General features: G+C 54.4%; 2 protein-coding genes across 3 annotated transcripts in view; one reads left to right on the forward strand and one right to left on the reverse strand.

Moving 5' to 3' along the window:
* VEZT (vezatin, adherens junctions transmembrane protein) overlaps positions 1-5145 on the forward strand; it is a 41799-nt gene extending 36654 nt beyond the window's left edge. The window contains exon 13 of one of the 2 annotated variants that reach the window (XM_076074506.1): positions 1-5145. In XM_076074506.1, the coding sequence (XP_075930621.1) occupies positions 1-854 (854 nt within the window). In that variant the 3' untranslated portion in view covers positions 855-5145. The other variant, XM_076074505.1, reaches the window with a different exon arrangement.
* The window catches only part of C48H3orf20 (chromosome 48 C3orf20 homolog), a 24633-nt gene continuing 14951 nt past the window's right edge, over positions 4201-13882 (reverse strand). The window contains exons 9-13 of the mRNA XM_032972295.2: positions 13593-13697; positions 12500-12716; positions 10702-10818; positions 5720-5862; positions 4201-4849 (exon numbers count right to left, since the gene is read on the reverse strand). Of these exons, the coding sequence (XP_032828186.2) occupies positions 4624-4849; positions 5720-5862; positions 10702-10818; positions 12500-12716; positions 13593-13697 (808 nt within the window). The 3' untranslated portion in view covers positions 4201-4623. The remainder of the gene's footprint in view (positions 4850-5719; positions 5863-10701; positions 10819-12499; positions 12717-13592; positions 13698-13882) is intronic.

Raw genomic sequence — 13882 nt, forward strand, 5'->3', positions numbered from 1 at the left:
CGCCGCGGGAAACGTCGCTGCAAGCGCGGCCCTCGAGCTCGGCGGAGGCCACGACCCCGGCGCTGGGCGACTCCGGCGAGACGGCGGCCAGGAGCCCCGCCGTCGACGATCACAGCCGTGACGACGACGACGACGATGGGGAGAGGAGAAACGGGGTAACTTCCTCCCGAGACGACGTGGGCGACAATTGCGAAGACGACGGCGGCCCCGGTGCAAGGGGTATCGGCGTAGGGGACGCTGCTGCTGCTGCCTCTGCTGCCAGTGGCGATGAAGCCACTTCATCTGCTGCTGGTGCTAGCGAAGCAAACGTATATTCGGCTGGCGGTTGTGATGATGATGATGACGAAGCTAAAAGAGAGTCAACTCCTAGCAGCAGTGAACCTCAGAGGGAGCTCGCGGCTGGCAGCGATGTTGATGATGCCTTGACAGAAGCTGCTGCTCTTGGTGGCGGTGATGATGATGGTGAGGACGATGATGCCAACGGAAACACTTCTGCTAGTCGCGATTACGACGACAATGCCGCTGACGCTGACGAATCCAATGGAGACCGCGTTGCTGGCGTTGAAGGAGAAGGGGGGGGGGAGACCGCGGGGAGGAACGACGACGGCGGGCGTGGCGCCCCCCACGGCCCCCCGCAAGCCTCGCTGCGCGAGAGGCTGGCAGCGGCACAGCTCGGCGGGTGGCACGGCGCCACGAGGGACCCACGCTCCGTCCACCTGACGTCGATGGTGGCGACGCAAGCGGCTACCCTCTCGCGAGGGCTCCTGTCCCTGCAGGAGCAGACCTTTGGTGACGACGGTGATGATGATGATGACGACGATGACGCCGATGATGATCGCGAATCTCAAGAGTGACATGCAGTGTGTGAGGTGGTTGTGTTGCTGTGAAGTGGCGATTGTGTTTTAACGTTTACAAAAAAATCACCTCCAGGAGTTTGCCTTTTAAACTAAACTTTAAATATTTTATTATCTTCCAGGTAAAGCACTCTAAGCTATTGGCTCTTTTTTCAGAGGCCACCTGGCCACACGTGATGATAGCTCAACATCGAAGCGGCTTGTATCATTGTCTAAACGACACGTGACGTCGATTCTAAATGTGGAGAAAAATCCACGCGACCACACGGGGAGAGACGGAGCACGCGGACTCCAAATATACATCAAGAGGCATCGTCGGGGTCCGGGATCGAACCCACGAACCTCCTGCGTACCAGGCGAGGCAGATAAGACAAGGCCACAGACTGACACGTGTCACTGGGGCTACGGTCCTCCACTCTTGAAGTGACCGCTGGTTTGGACAGTTCAAAATTCAACATTGGCAGGACTGCATACACACCTCACCTTCACTTACAAACTAGGCATTTAAATAAAATATATCTTAAAAGGTTCAGGTTATGTTAAAGACTTGTCCCCTTTGATGCCTGTGGTCCATAATAGAGGTTTTTGGGTTAGATCGTGTAAATTTAGATGTCTAAACCCGCCACAGTCAGGAAGGTTTGTCACATCAACAAAACGTGCCAATTTGTAACTAGTTCAGCACACCGGTTGTATGTTGGAGAGTAAACCCACTACAACATTTATAGTGTAGTGTCTAGTGTAGTGTCTAGTGTAGTGTATAGTGTAGTAGTGTATAGTGTAGTGTCTAGTGTAGTGTCTAGTGTCGTGTATAGTGTAGTAGTGTATAGTGTAGCAGTGTATAGTGTAGTGTATAGGGTAGCAGTGTATAGTGTAGCAGTGTATAGTGTAGTGTGTAGTGTCTAGTGTAGTAGTGTCTAGTGTAGTAGTGTATAGTGTAGTGTATAGTAGTGTAGTGTATAGTGTAGTGTATAGTGTAGTAGTGTATAGTGTAGTGTATAGTAGTGTATAGTGTAGTGTGTAGTTGTGTAGTAGTGTATAGTGTAGTGTATAGTGTAGTAGTGTAGTGTAGTGTATAGTAGTTTAGTGTGTAGTAGTGTATAGTGTAGTAGTGTATAGTGTAGTGTATAGTGTAGTGTGTAGTAGTGTATAGTGTAGTGTATAGTGTAGTAGTGTATAGTGTAGTAGTGTATTGTGTAGTGTATAGTGTAGTGTATAGTGTAGTGTATATTGTAGTGTATAGTGTAGTGTATAGTGTAGTGTGTAGTGTAATAGTGTATAGTGTAGTGTATAGTAGTGTAGTAGTGTATAGTGTAGTGTGTAGTGTATAGTATAGTGTAGTTTATAGTAGTGTAGTGTATAGTGTAGTGTATACTGTAGTAGTGTATAGCGTAGTGTATAGTGTAGTAGTGTATAGTGTAGTGTATAGTGTAGTAGTGTATAGTGTAGTAGTGTATAGTGTAGTGTATAGTGTAGTAGTGTATAGTGTAGTAGTGTATAGTGTAGTAGTGTATAGTGTAGTAGTGTATAGTGTAGTGTATAGTATAGTGTATAGTATAGTGTAGTAGTGTATAGTGTAGTAGTGTATCGTGTAGTAGTGTATAGTGTAGTAGTGTATAGTGTAGTGTATAGTGTAGTAGTGTATAGTGTAGTAGTGTATAGTGTAGTAGTGTATAGTGTAGTGTGTAGTGTATAGTATAGTGTAGTAGTGTATAGTGTAGTGTATAGTGTAGTAGTGTAGTGTGTAGTGTATAGTATAGTGTAGTTTATAGTAGTGTAGTGTATAGTGTAGTGTAGTAAACCCGCTACAACATTAACAATTCGAGTACCGCGACGTTGCGCTATCATTTGTGACGGCCAGGTCGCTTCTGAAAAAGAACTACGTAGCTCAGTGGGGCCTTACCTAGTAATATAAAAATAGTTTTGTTTAGTTTTACATACCTACTTGGGCGGGGGCGGGGAGCAGATTAAGTGTATGAAGGAAGATTGACGGAAGCTTGCGTTGTGGATTGTATCGTGTCCCAATGAAGCTAGCGTGGGCTTGTCGTGATAACGTTTGCTTGCACGGGACATCACGTGTGTTTTTTTGTCTCCCCAGGACACCCCCCCCCCCCGTAAGTCGCACGCGCGAGTCGACTGCCAGTGTTGTTGAATGCTCGTGTTGCTGCACCCAACTCTCCAAAGCTCACTGCCGCGACGACGACGGCGGCGATGACGAGCCGGACCCGCTGTCGCGAAGCGCGTCGACCTTTTGTGGCGTCGACCTTTTGTGGCGTCGACCTTTTGTGGCGTCTCCCGTTTGTGAAGAGCGCGAGGGGGGCCCCGCCCGGTCGTTTGCGCGCTGAACACCGCGCGGCAGCAACGGCGCCGCGAACGAAACTCGCGCGCGCGCACGCACGCACGCACGGTTTTTGCCGCAATCACGAATAAAAGCGTTTCTTATTCTTGGGTCTTTTGGTAAAGTCACGTAGATAGGTTCGAAGAGAATAATAAAAAAAATAACAGACTTTTCCTGAAGACGACCGCTTTGCGTTGCGATTGAAACGTCGTAGTTTTCTGTTATTTTTTTAAAATAATTTTCTTTGAACCTATCTACGTGACTTTGCCGAAAGACCCACGAATATGAATTCCTGCAGTCACGAAAGCTTTAAGTCAAGATTTAAAGCGTTTCTTATTTCGATCGAACTGACGTCGAGCACGTGAGATTATTTCGCGTGTGACCCGCGCCGTTAGCTTCTATTGGCCGGCTGCGATGGTCCACGCCACAGCACCCAAGTGCACCTGAGTACTCCTTTGCCACCAACTTCACACTGATGAGCGTCTCCGATTTCACTCCAGTTGCTGCGAGTTGGCGTCACGCCACGAGACGGTGTCCGTCCGGAACTCTCATAGGGCATTGCTTCAGCCCATCTTAAAGAACAGCCCACGGAAGCAGATATCACGTAACTACTTCTGAGATCCCCTTCAAAGTCACCTTATTTATTCGTCACGGAGTGCTGCACTTTCCTTCCCACCTGCCCTGCTACAGATGCTCATGGTTCATCAGGTGGCAGTATTTAAACAAATTTAAATGACAAACGAGTTTAATGTGTTGACTGTGTGCAGTCATTGGTGAATGGGGCGGAGGCCCTTCAGCTCACGAGACTTGAGAATCTAGTTTCATCATGACTTAGTCGATTGGAGTAGATGGCTCTATGTGAGTGGATCTCTATGCAAGTCATCGGTGACCAGGCTGAGGCCATGGAGCCACTAAACTTGCAAACCCAGGCTACCGAAGCTCCATTCTGAACCCATAATCACTGCGTCACTAACTCAGCGCTCTCACCCCTGAATCACTCTCTGAAAAAGCCACATTTTTAGCACTTTTATTCGAACATCCTCGCACCACCCCGTGTCGGAGCAATAGCCCTGAAAAATGAACTTCTCGAACCGCTCCCGAAAGTCCCTTCAGCAGGCTCCTTCGTGAACCGCTTTTGTCCGCCGTGTAACAACAGGCCAGGCATGCACCGCAGGGTGACAACGTGGGAGACATCCCGAACCGACACCGCCGATTAGCGCGGTTGGCTACGTACGTTGCGACAGAAGCTCAACGTGCACGAGTACAAACCAGCTGGCCGAGATCACACTCTGTTAATGAGCGTCCGCCTTACGCATTCCCGCGTCGTCGTCGTCGCCCTTCGCGCGACGGCTCGCTAACAACACCGCGGGTTGGATGTCACCGTTCCGCTCGCCGGCAGTTGTCGGCGTCTCCGAGCAACGTCTCTGAGCTTTGTCACACGCCCAGCAGCCTCGGTCTGTCCGACTGTCTCACGGTGCCAGACACCACCGCTGCGGCGGTGCTGGCGCCGCCGGTGAAAGGTGTCGGCGGTGCCAGCTCGCCACGCTCCGTGCGCCACCCTCCCTGCTCGGACGCCTCGGAGGCGCTTGAGCCATCGTCCGCACCGCTCGCACCGATGCCACCGACCTGAGAGCTTGAGGTGCCGGGGCCCGGCCTAGGGCTGTGAGCGGCACAGGGGGGAGAGAGAGAGTCAGTGCCGGATTATCCCAGTAGCACGAGTAGCTACGTATGTAGCTCCGGCCCCCGCACTTTCAAGGGCCCCGCGCTAAATGCTGTCAAGCTATCAATTCCGGTTCAGTGATTCTGCACTTGCTCTATTACTATAGCACTATACCGCCTTCAACTTTTACGAACGACTGGGTGTTTAAGGTTCGCGATTTGTCGTATTATCTGACTGTATAGCAAGTGAAAAATACAATTACTTTACTATGCAAGTAAAAAAAATTTGTTTTAATATTTACGTGTTTTTTGTTTGTTAATTTGTTAAATATGCTACAGGCCCCGCACTCGCTTAATCCGCACTGGAGAAAGTGTGCGTCGTGTAGTTTCATGGCGGCTTGATCCGTGTTCTTCACCATCTGCACCTCGGCAATGGCACCGTTTATTTACGGACTTGCTCGCTTGTGTCACGGTGCTTAGGCGAGCGCTTGGTGGAACTCGGTTGCCGGAACTGAGCCAGTGATGGAAATTCCTATGGAAAAATTAACAGTCTGCCCATAGCGCCACTTGTGTCAAGCAATTGTAGGTTTTATTTTTAAACGAGAGAAGGTCTCGATATCCTTTGTGACGGTACATAAATAGCATCCTGTAATAATAGTATAATGCCAACGCTCAGCCCTTTCGGCCTCTAAATTATTCCTAGAATTTCTTACAAATCTCGCAACGTTTCACAGGAACACCACCGAGTCACAATCCCTTCAGTGCCCGGCAAAACCCCAAGGGGCGGCTTCGATCGCTCGCTGGCGGGCCCCATGGCAGAGTTGGCGGGGGGGGGGGGGGGGCACCCTGCTCGCCTCCGTCGGCGCCGCACCTGAATCGGAAGTCGCGGGGGAGGAAGCGGCCCAAGAGGAAGTCTCCGCGGGAGCGAGCGATCTGGCGTCGTAGGTCGCGCCGGGTCAGGCCGTAGCCGTCCAGCAGGAGGTCGGCGAACAGCAGGCGCCCGGCCGCGTACATCTGCTTGCGTCGTCCCGAACGGCGCGGAGAGAAGAGTCGGTGGCGCGCGCCGTGTCCCGAGTGTAACTAACGGTGCTCGCGCGCGCCGATTAGGCAAAGTTTGGCTTCAGACGCAGTGCGAAAGAAGTCCCGCGTTGCATGCGTACTCCCAACGGTGTGGAGAGGCCTTCTCGACTGGCACTGGGACGACTGGCTATACCGCAGGGGTCGGAAAAACCAAAATAATAATGGGGAATTTTTGTCGAATTAGGTAAAAAACAACAACTCTGGAGCCGCAATGCAAATGAGGCGAACACGGGACGCGGTGGCCCCTTCCATCAACGACGTCTCACGAAGCGGCGGCCCTTTCGAAAGCCGCGCGGTTGAAGACCGCCGGGCGAGCGGATGCACGCGCGGCAGCCAATCGGCTGTGGCCGGGCTGCGATTGGCTTAGCGCGCTCGTGCGCGCGGCGGGGGGAAATCGGACGACCAATCGGCGAGCGGTAGGGATGGCCGCCTTGCTCGCGATTGGCGGAGGGGGAATGGCTCGCGTCGCGCACCGGAAGGCGATTCATCGCTCGCTCGCCATTGGTCAATTCGGGTTGATTTCACCGTGTAACAAAAAAAAACATTTTGTTCCTGGGTAGTGTTATTTTCTAATTGCTTATACCTCGAAAGAATGTATAAAATGGATATTATTCCCCACAAACTTTGCTTTTGCGACCAGGACAGTGATATTTAGAAATTTACCTATTTTCAATGAGAAAACGTGGTGTGCATTTGTGTCATTCCTTCACGTAAAGTCACAAAAGCAAAGTTTGTGGGGAATAATAATAGCCATTTTATATATTCTTTGGAGGCATAAGCAATTAGAAGATAACACTTAGTACTCAGGAACAAAAAAAATCGTGTTACATCGTGAATGTTCAACTGCTGATTGGTCTGGCACTGTGGCGAGGAATTTATGCAGGCAGCCAGCTGGATTGGATGAGGGCGGTCGCTGCCCTCCCAAATGCTCGGGGGTTGTGTGTATTACATACAACGAGAGCCGAGGGCACGGAGAGGGGAAGCACAACGTGGAGGCGCCAGCAATGACACCCGCGGTGGAAGTGAGAGCCAAACTACCGGCGGCAGTGGCAGCGGGGACTGAGGGTGATCGGACAGCCCGCCGGAAACTGCCCCATTGCATTACGCCGAGCAAGGGGCCGGACATAAATGACGTCACGCGATTTTGGACGATTTTTGACCCCACCCCTTCGTCACGCGGCGTCACAAAAAGTCAGACCCCCTCCCCCTCAAATATGACGTCACAAAGCTCTGCCCCCCACCTCTCCAAAAAAAACACATGCTTCAAATCGCAATTGTCATTGTAGTGCGTATTTAATGTAACGCTGCACTCTGATGTTGTAGGAGAAAAAGTCTATTTAATTAAGTAGAATGTCTTCTTTGGTTCTTTCGGTAAAGTCACATAGAATGAGAATAAAAGGGGCCGTCCATAAATGACGTCGTGAGAATATTATTGTGTTATTTTATTTTATCAATTTATTATTTTATTCTCATTCTACGTGACTTTACCGAAAGAACCAAAGAAGATGGATCATTGCAGTCACGAAAGCTTTAAATCGAAATTTAAGTAGAATGTGTTTATATTCAAACACCCCCCCCCCTCGTCACACATCGTCACAAATGTTTGACCCCCCCCCCAGGTGCGTGACGTCATTTATGGACGGCCCCTAAAATCCTCCACCGCTCTGTGTAGCCGCGATGGCGTTGTTTGATGCCCTGTACCCAGGGCCGGTTCGAGGCACGGGGGCTTTAGGGGCTGCAGCCCAGGGGCCTCTGTCAGCTGGAGGGCCTCCAGAGGTCAAGTGAAAAGTTATTTCACTCGTGAACGCTGAATTTTATTTGTTGTTAGCCTTGTAAAAAAAACAGTTTTATTTTCTTTAACTTTGTTTTCCTTATTCTTGGTTCTTTCGGTAAAGTCACGTATTATTTTGTTGTTTCCCTTCTACGGGACTTTACCGAAAGAACCAAGAATATGAATCCCTGCAGTCACGAAAGCTTTAAATAAAAAAATGTTTTCCTTTTGAAAATATTACTGGGGGGTCCTCACAGTACCTGTAGCCCAGGGGCCTCACAGTACCTGTAGCCCAGAGGCCCTCACAGTACCTGTAGCCCAGGGGCCTCACAGAACCTGTAGCCCAGGGGCCTCAGTACCTGTAGCCCAGGGGCCTCACAGTACCTGTAGCCCAGGGGCCTCAGTACCTGTAGCCCAGGGCCCTCACAGTACCTGTAACCCAGGGGCCTCAGTACCTGTAGCCCAGGGCCCTCACAGTACCTGTAGCCCAGGGGCCTCACAGTAGCTGTAGCCCAGGGGCCTCACAGTACCTGTAGCCCAGGGCCCTCACAGTACCCGTAGCCCAGGGACCTCACAGTACCTGTAGCCCAGGGGCCTCCCAGTACCTGTAGCCCAGGGGCCTCACAGTACCCGTAGCCCAGGGCCCTCACAGTACCCGTAGCCCAGGGGCCTCACAGTACCCGTAGCCCAGGGGCCTCACAGTACCCGTAGCCCAGGGGCCTCACAGTTCCTGTAGCCCAGGGGCCTCACAGTACCTGTAGCCCAGGGCCCTCACAGTACCCGTAGCCCAGGAGCCTCACAGTACCTGTAGCCCAGGGGCCTCACAGTTCGTGTAGCCTAGGGGCCTCACAGTTCCTGTAGCCCAGGGGCCTCAAGTACCCGTAGCCCAGGGGCCTCACAGTACCCGTAGCCCAGGGGCCTCACAGTTCCTGTAGCCCAGGGGCCTCACAGTTCCCGTAGCCCAGGGGCCTCACAGCACCTGTAGCCCAGGGCCCTCACAGCACCTGTAGCCCAGGGGCCTCACAGTACCTGTAGCCCAGGGGCCTCACAGTACCTGTAGCCCAGGGGCCTCACAGTACCTTTAGCCCAGGGGCCTCACAGTACCTGTAACCCAGGGGCCTCACAGTAGCTGTAGCCCAGGGGCCTCACAGTACCTGTAGCCCAGGGCCCTCACAGTACCTGTAGCCCAGGGGCCTCACAGTACCTGTAGCCCAGGGGCCTCACAGTAGCTGTAACCCAGGGGCCTCACAGTACCTGTAGCCCAGGGGCCTCACAAAACCTGTAGCCCAGGGGCCTCACAGTTCCTGTAGCCCAGGGGCCTCACAGTACCTGTAGCCCAGGGGCCTCACACTACCTGTAGCCCAGGGGCCTCAGCTCCTGTAGCCCAGGAGCCTCACAGTACCTGTAGCCCAGGGGCCTCACAGTTCCTGTAACCCAGGGGCCTCACAGTACCTGTAGCCCAGGGGCCTCTCAGTTCCTGTATCCCAGAGGCCTCACAGTACCTGTAGCCCAGGGGCCTCACAGTTCCTGTAGCCCAGGGGCCTCACAGTACCTGTAGCCCAGGGGCCTCACACTACCTGTAGCCCAGGGGCCTCAGTTCCTGTAGCCCAGGGGCCTCACAGTACCTGTAGCCCAGGGGCCTCACAGTTCGTGTAGCCCAGGGGCCTCACAGTTCCTGTAGCCCAGGGGCCTCACAGTACCTGTAGCCCAGGGGCCTCACAGTACCTGTAGCCCAGGGGCCTCACAGTACCCGTAGCCCAGGGGCCTCACAGTTCCTGTTGCCCAGGGGCCTCACAGTTCCCGTAGCCCAGGGGCCTCACAGCACCTGTAGCCCAGGGCCCTCACAGCACCTGTAGCCCAGGGGCCTCACAGTACCTGTAGCCCAGGGGCCTCACAGTACCTGTAACCCAGGGGCCTCACAGTACCTGTAACCCAGGGGCCTCACAGTAGCTGTAGGCCAGGGGCCTCACACTACCTGTAGCCCAGGGGCCTACACAATATTCATCCGGCCCTGCCCAAGGTCATTTAAATAATAGGGACTGTCCCGTGTGGATTAGAGTGGAATCAGAGTCAAGCGTCTGTGTACGTATGTTTGTTGAACTTCTTTCGCACCGTACGTAGCCAACCGTGCTAATCGGAGGTGCAGGGGAAGGACAACAAGCTAAACACAAAAAGTAAAAAAGAAACGACCTTTCAATCGAGATGATTTAAAAGTGCACAGGTCCCAGTGGCTTCCTGATATCGGAAGAGCGTTCCAGGGGGACGCAGAAGTGCATCTGAAAGCGCGCGATGCGAGTGACCGTCTTTGTTTAATGGCCAGCCAAAATCCGCTGCAAGGATAACCCTAGTGTACGCCTTTCCACGTTTACTCTCCACTCAAATGCGAATTAACTCGTTCTACGCCGCTGCACGCGCTCGATAATTGTTAAACACGTCCCGCGTGACGCTCTCTGCGTCCCGCGTGACGCCCTCTGCGTCCCACGTGACGCCCTCTGCGTCCCACGTGACGCTCTGTGCGTGCCACGTGACGCGTGTGTGTGCGCACGCACGGAATACACGCGCGCACACAGAGATCTCAATCCTGACTTGAATCGACTTTCAGTGCGCACAGCGGTTATGTATCGTACGATGCACAGTGGCTCATTGCTTGGCCTGTTTTGCGAAAGAGCGCTGTTGTATATTGTGGTGCATGCGTGTGTCTGTGTGTGCGCACGCAGGGAGTGCGCCCGAGTTCGATTCCCGCCCGTGGCCACCCACGCCGGCGACGATTATCAGCAGCCGGTCCGGGGCCTCCCCCCAGTTCGACTCCAACCATGAACGAGTGGCCCGGTGCGGTGCGTGAACATCGGCGCTGGGGAGACAGAGGTGGCCGGGCGTGGTTGTGACCACACCCATTGGGTGGGTGGATGGAGGGGTGGGTGGGTGGATGGAGGGGTGGGTGGGTGGATGGAGGGGTGGGTGGGTGGGTGGACGGAGGGGTGGATGAATCTTTGTCTCTGTACCAGGAACATGCCGGGCCGCACCGCGTGCCGTCTCGCCAGCAGCGGAGCCGCGGGCCCCGGGCGCGGCGCGGCGAGCGACAGGTCGTAGTGCAACAGTCGGAACGAGTCCCCGCGGCCCTGACGGGACACACGCGGTGGACACACAGTACACACACACAGTACACACACAGCACACACACACAGTACACACACAGTAAACACGTAGTACACACACGCAGTGCACACACGCAGTACACACACGGTAAACACACGCAGTACACACAGCACACATACGCAGTATACACACACACAGCACACAGTGCACACGCAGTGCGCACGCAGTAAACAAGCAGTACACACATAGCACACACACGCAGTACACACAGTACACAAGCAGTGCTTACACACAGTACACAAGCAGTGCACACACACAGTACACAAGCAGTACATACACTACACACGTACATATAGTACACACGGAGTACATTTGTAGTGAATCCAACGGAGTCGCAGACGTTATTCTTTAGAGGCAACACATTTATCATAACACGTATATACAAAGGGGTAACTGCCCCTTTACCAGATACAGCTAGGATGGTGACCACCCAGCTAACAACACTATGCATAGGGGTTACAACTCCGAAGGGTCGGACCCTCACTCGGGTCCCGGCCACGTGTTGATGCCTTGTAGGACGAAGCGACCCCGGTCCCTCTCAGGGACCCACCTTATATCCTCCCGGGTCGGGGCCGGCTCCGCCCAGGCCCCGCCCGGGCCCCGCCCACCTTCTCGAGCGTTCTAGCTCCCTCTTTATCCCTCTCGAGAGCTCTCAGCAGACACGTGATCACCCCCTCGCCTCCCCACCTAGGCCCTCTCTGTGGACACTCCGGATCACGTGTCTACGGGGTCAACCAGAGTGCCATGGCCCGGGGCAACCCTGCTCCTGGGCTGACACTCTCCCACTCCCCCTTGTGGGAGCCCGCACTGCGTGCTATGCGTGGTCCCCGCGCTATCCCAGCACTCACCAAGCCCCGCTAGGGCTGGTACTACACCCGCCTACGGGGTGTACGCGATGACGGTGCATCGCACGCCGTGCTGTGCTAGAGCCGGCCTCGCACAGCAACCCACCCGGTGCTATCCGTGGCGTAGGGACATCGCACGCCACGACCCTCCCGGGCCGGGAGGGTCGTGGCAGTAGCCACGGGCGGCTGAAACCAGATTCGAGCTCCAGGCTCTCCGTGGTGTCGACTCAGTTCTCTGATCTCCGAGCCACCCAGCCGACTCCACATCCACGTACTGCATGTGCTGTACGTTGAACTTCTTTCACGCCGTACGTAGCCAACCGTACTGATCGGAGGGTGGGTGAGTGTGTGGATGAGTGACTGTGAGTGGGTGAATGGCTGTGTGAGTCTATGTACGTGTGTACGTTGAACTTCTTTCGCACCGTACGTAGCCAGCCGTGCTAATCGGAGGGTGCGGGAAACCAGGGTTCAGTTTCTCGCTCGGATCATTTCCGGAATGCTGCTAGGCTGCCTTGGAGTCTGGCTCATCGGCGTAAGGCACTACCACTGGAGTACAAGGTGCGTCTATCCATAACGATCCTGTAATTGTTGTGCGCCACATCGCTACGATCTGAAGAATAGGTGTACGGGACTATTTCGTACAACGAGGACAAAGTACGGCGAGATCAATGGAGCGCGGCCAAAACAATTCCCACGACGGCGTTCCGGGCTCTTTCCAGCTCCCACGAATCGCTGCGGACGCCACCCAACGCTCCCCCCCCCCACCCCCCTCATCGTGTCCCCCCTCTTCCCAACAAACCTGGACGCATGGCGCGGTCCGGTTGCGGTTCTTCTCCTCGTACAGGGACTCCACCATCCGGAGGCAGGGGTGGGGCGGCCACCCGGCGGCCGAGTCGACGACGACGATCACGACCACCTGGAGCTGCTGCCGGGGGCCTCCGCGGGGGGCGGCCTGGAGGAGGGCGTCCACCTCCACGTCGGTGACGCACGGCACACGGCGCGCGCTGCACCGGCACCTGCCGCACGCACGGGCGCCAGGGATGCGCGCCGGTAAAGGTCAAGGGTCGGGTCAACGGTCGGTCAGACGGTTGGTCGGGCAGTTGGGTCAGAGTCGAGCTATTGGGTCATCGGTCAGGCGGCTGGGTAGCTAGTTGGTTGGGCAGTAGGACAATTGCTCAGCTGGTCAGTCAGTCAGTTTGTTGGTCAAATAAATGGTTAGTCAGGCGTTTGGTCAGTGGGTCAACCGGTTGATTGAGGAGAACGCCACGTGGATAGTTGGTCTGTTGATCAGTTGAAATGCAGGGCAGTCGATGAATAGTCCGAATGGTCTCCTGGTCAGGTGGTTGAGTCACCTGGTTAGTCGGTCTGCCGCGTGTCGTCAGATGGGTGGCCGACCGGTCAATGCTGCCGTTTGAGCCCTCGGCTCAATCGGTGAGGCATTCAGTCAGCGGCCACTGCTCGCTTCACGCTGGGAGCTTCGTCAACAGGAGTTGGCGCCGCGCATTTGAGCGCGTCTTGTTTTATTTTATATTTACATAGAGCAGCTCGGTTGAAGGCGCTTTATATAGTTTAAAAGCGGTAACAAACATTGAGTGAATTTTGTGTTTAGTTTCTTGTCCTTCCCCTGCACCTCCGATTAGCGCGGTTGGCTACGTACGGTGGGAAAAAAAGTTCAATGTACATGGCAATGAGTGACCGTAACAGAGGCCACGTGGAGGGTCACGGAAGGGCTATAGGGGAGGGACGGGAAGGAGTGGAGGGGCGAGGGGAGGCAAGGGAATGGGCGACAGAGAAGAGGTGGTGACGCTTTGAGAGAGGAACGTGAAGGAGGTGAAGGAGGGGGACTGCTCAAAATTCGTCCGACGGGAGCCAGCGGCGTTATCGGCAATCACCTTTGTCCCGCGGACGGCCTCGCTGGCGCACGGCCTCCCAGCGCCGCGCGCAGAGACACGGGGCACGCCAGCTCCACGTGGCCACTCTCAATACCCAGCAGCTTCCTGGGTAAATACAGGGGCGTCGCAGTGGCAAGATGTTCATGACCTCGCCTGGCATGCAGGAGGTTGTGGATTTGATCCCGACCCTGACGTCGCCTGCTGTATATTTGGAGTTTGCGTGCCCTCTTTCCCCCGTGGATTTTTATCCGGGTCCTCCGGTTTTTCACTCCACGTTTAGAATCAACACC

The sequence above is a fragment of the Petromyzon marinus genome, chromosome 48, assembly GCF_048934315.1.
Source record: "Petromyzon marinus isolate PM22_M1 ecotype Great Lakes invasive population chromosome 48, UKy_Petmar_22M1.pri1.0, whole genome shotgun sequence".
Taxonomy (NCBI): domain Eukaryota; kingdom Metazoa; phylum Chordata; class Hyperoartia; order Petromyzontiformes; family Petromyzontidae; genus Petromyzon; species Petromyzon marinus.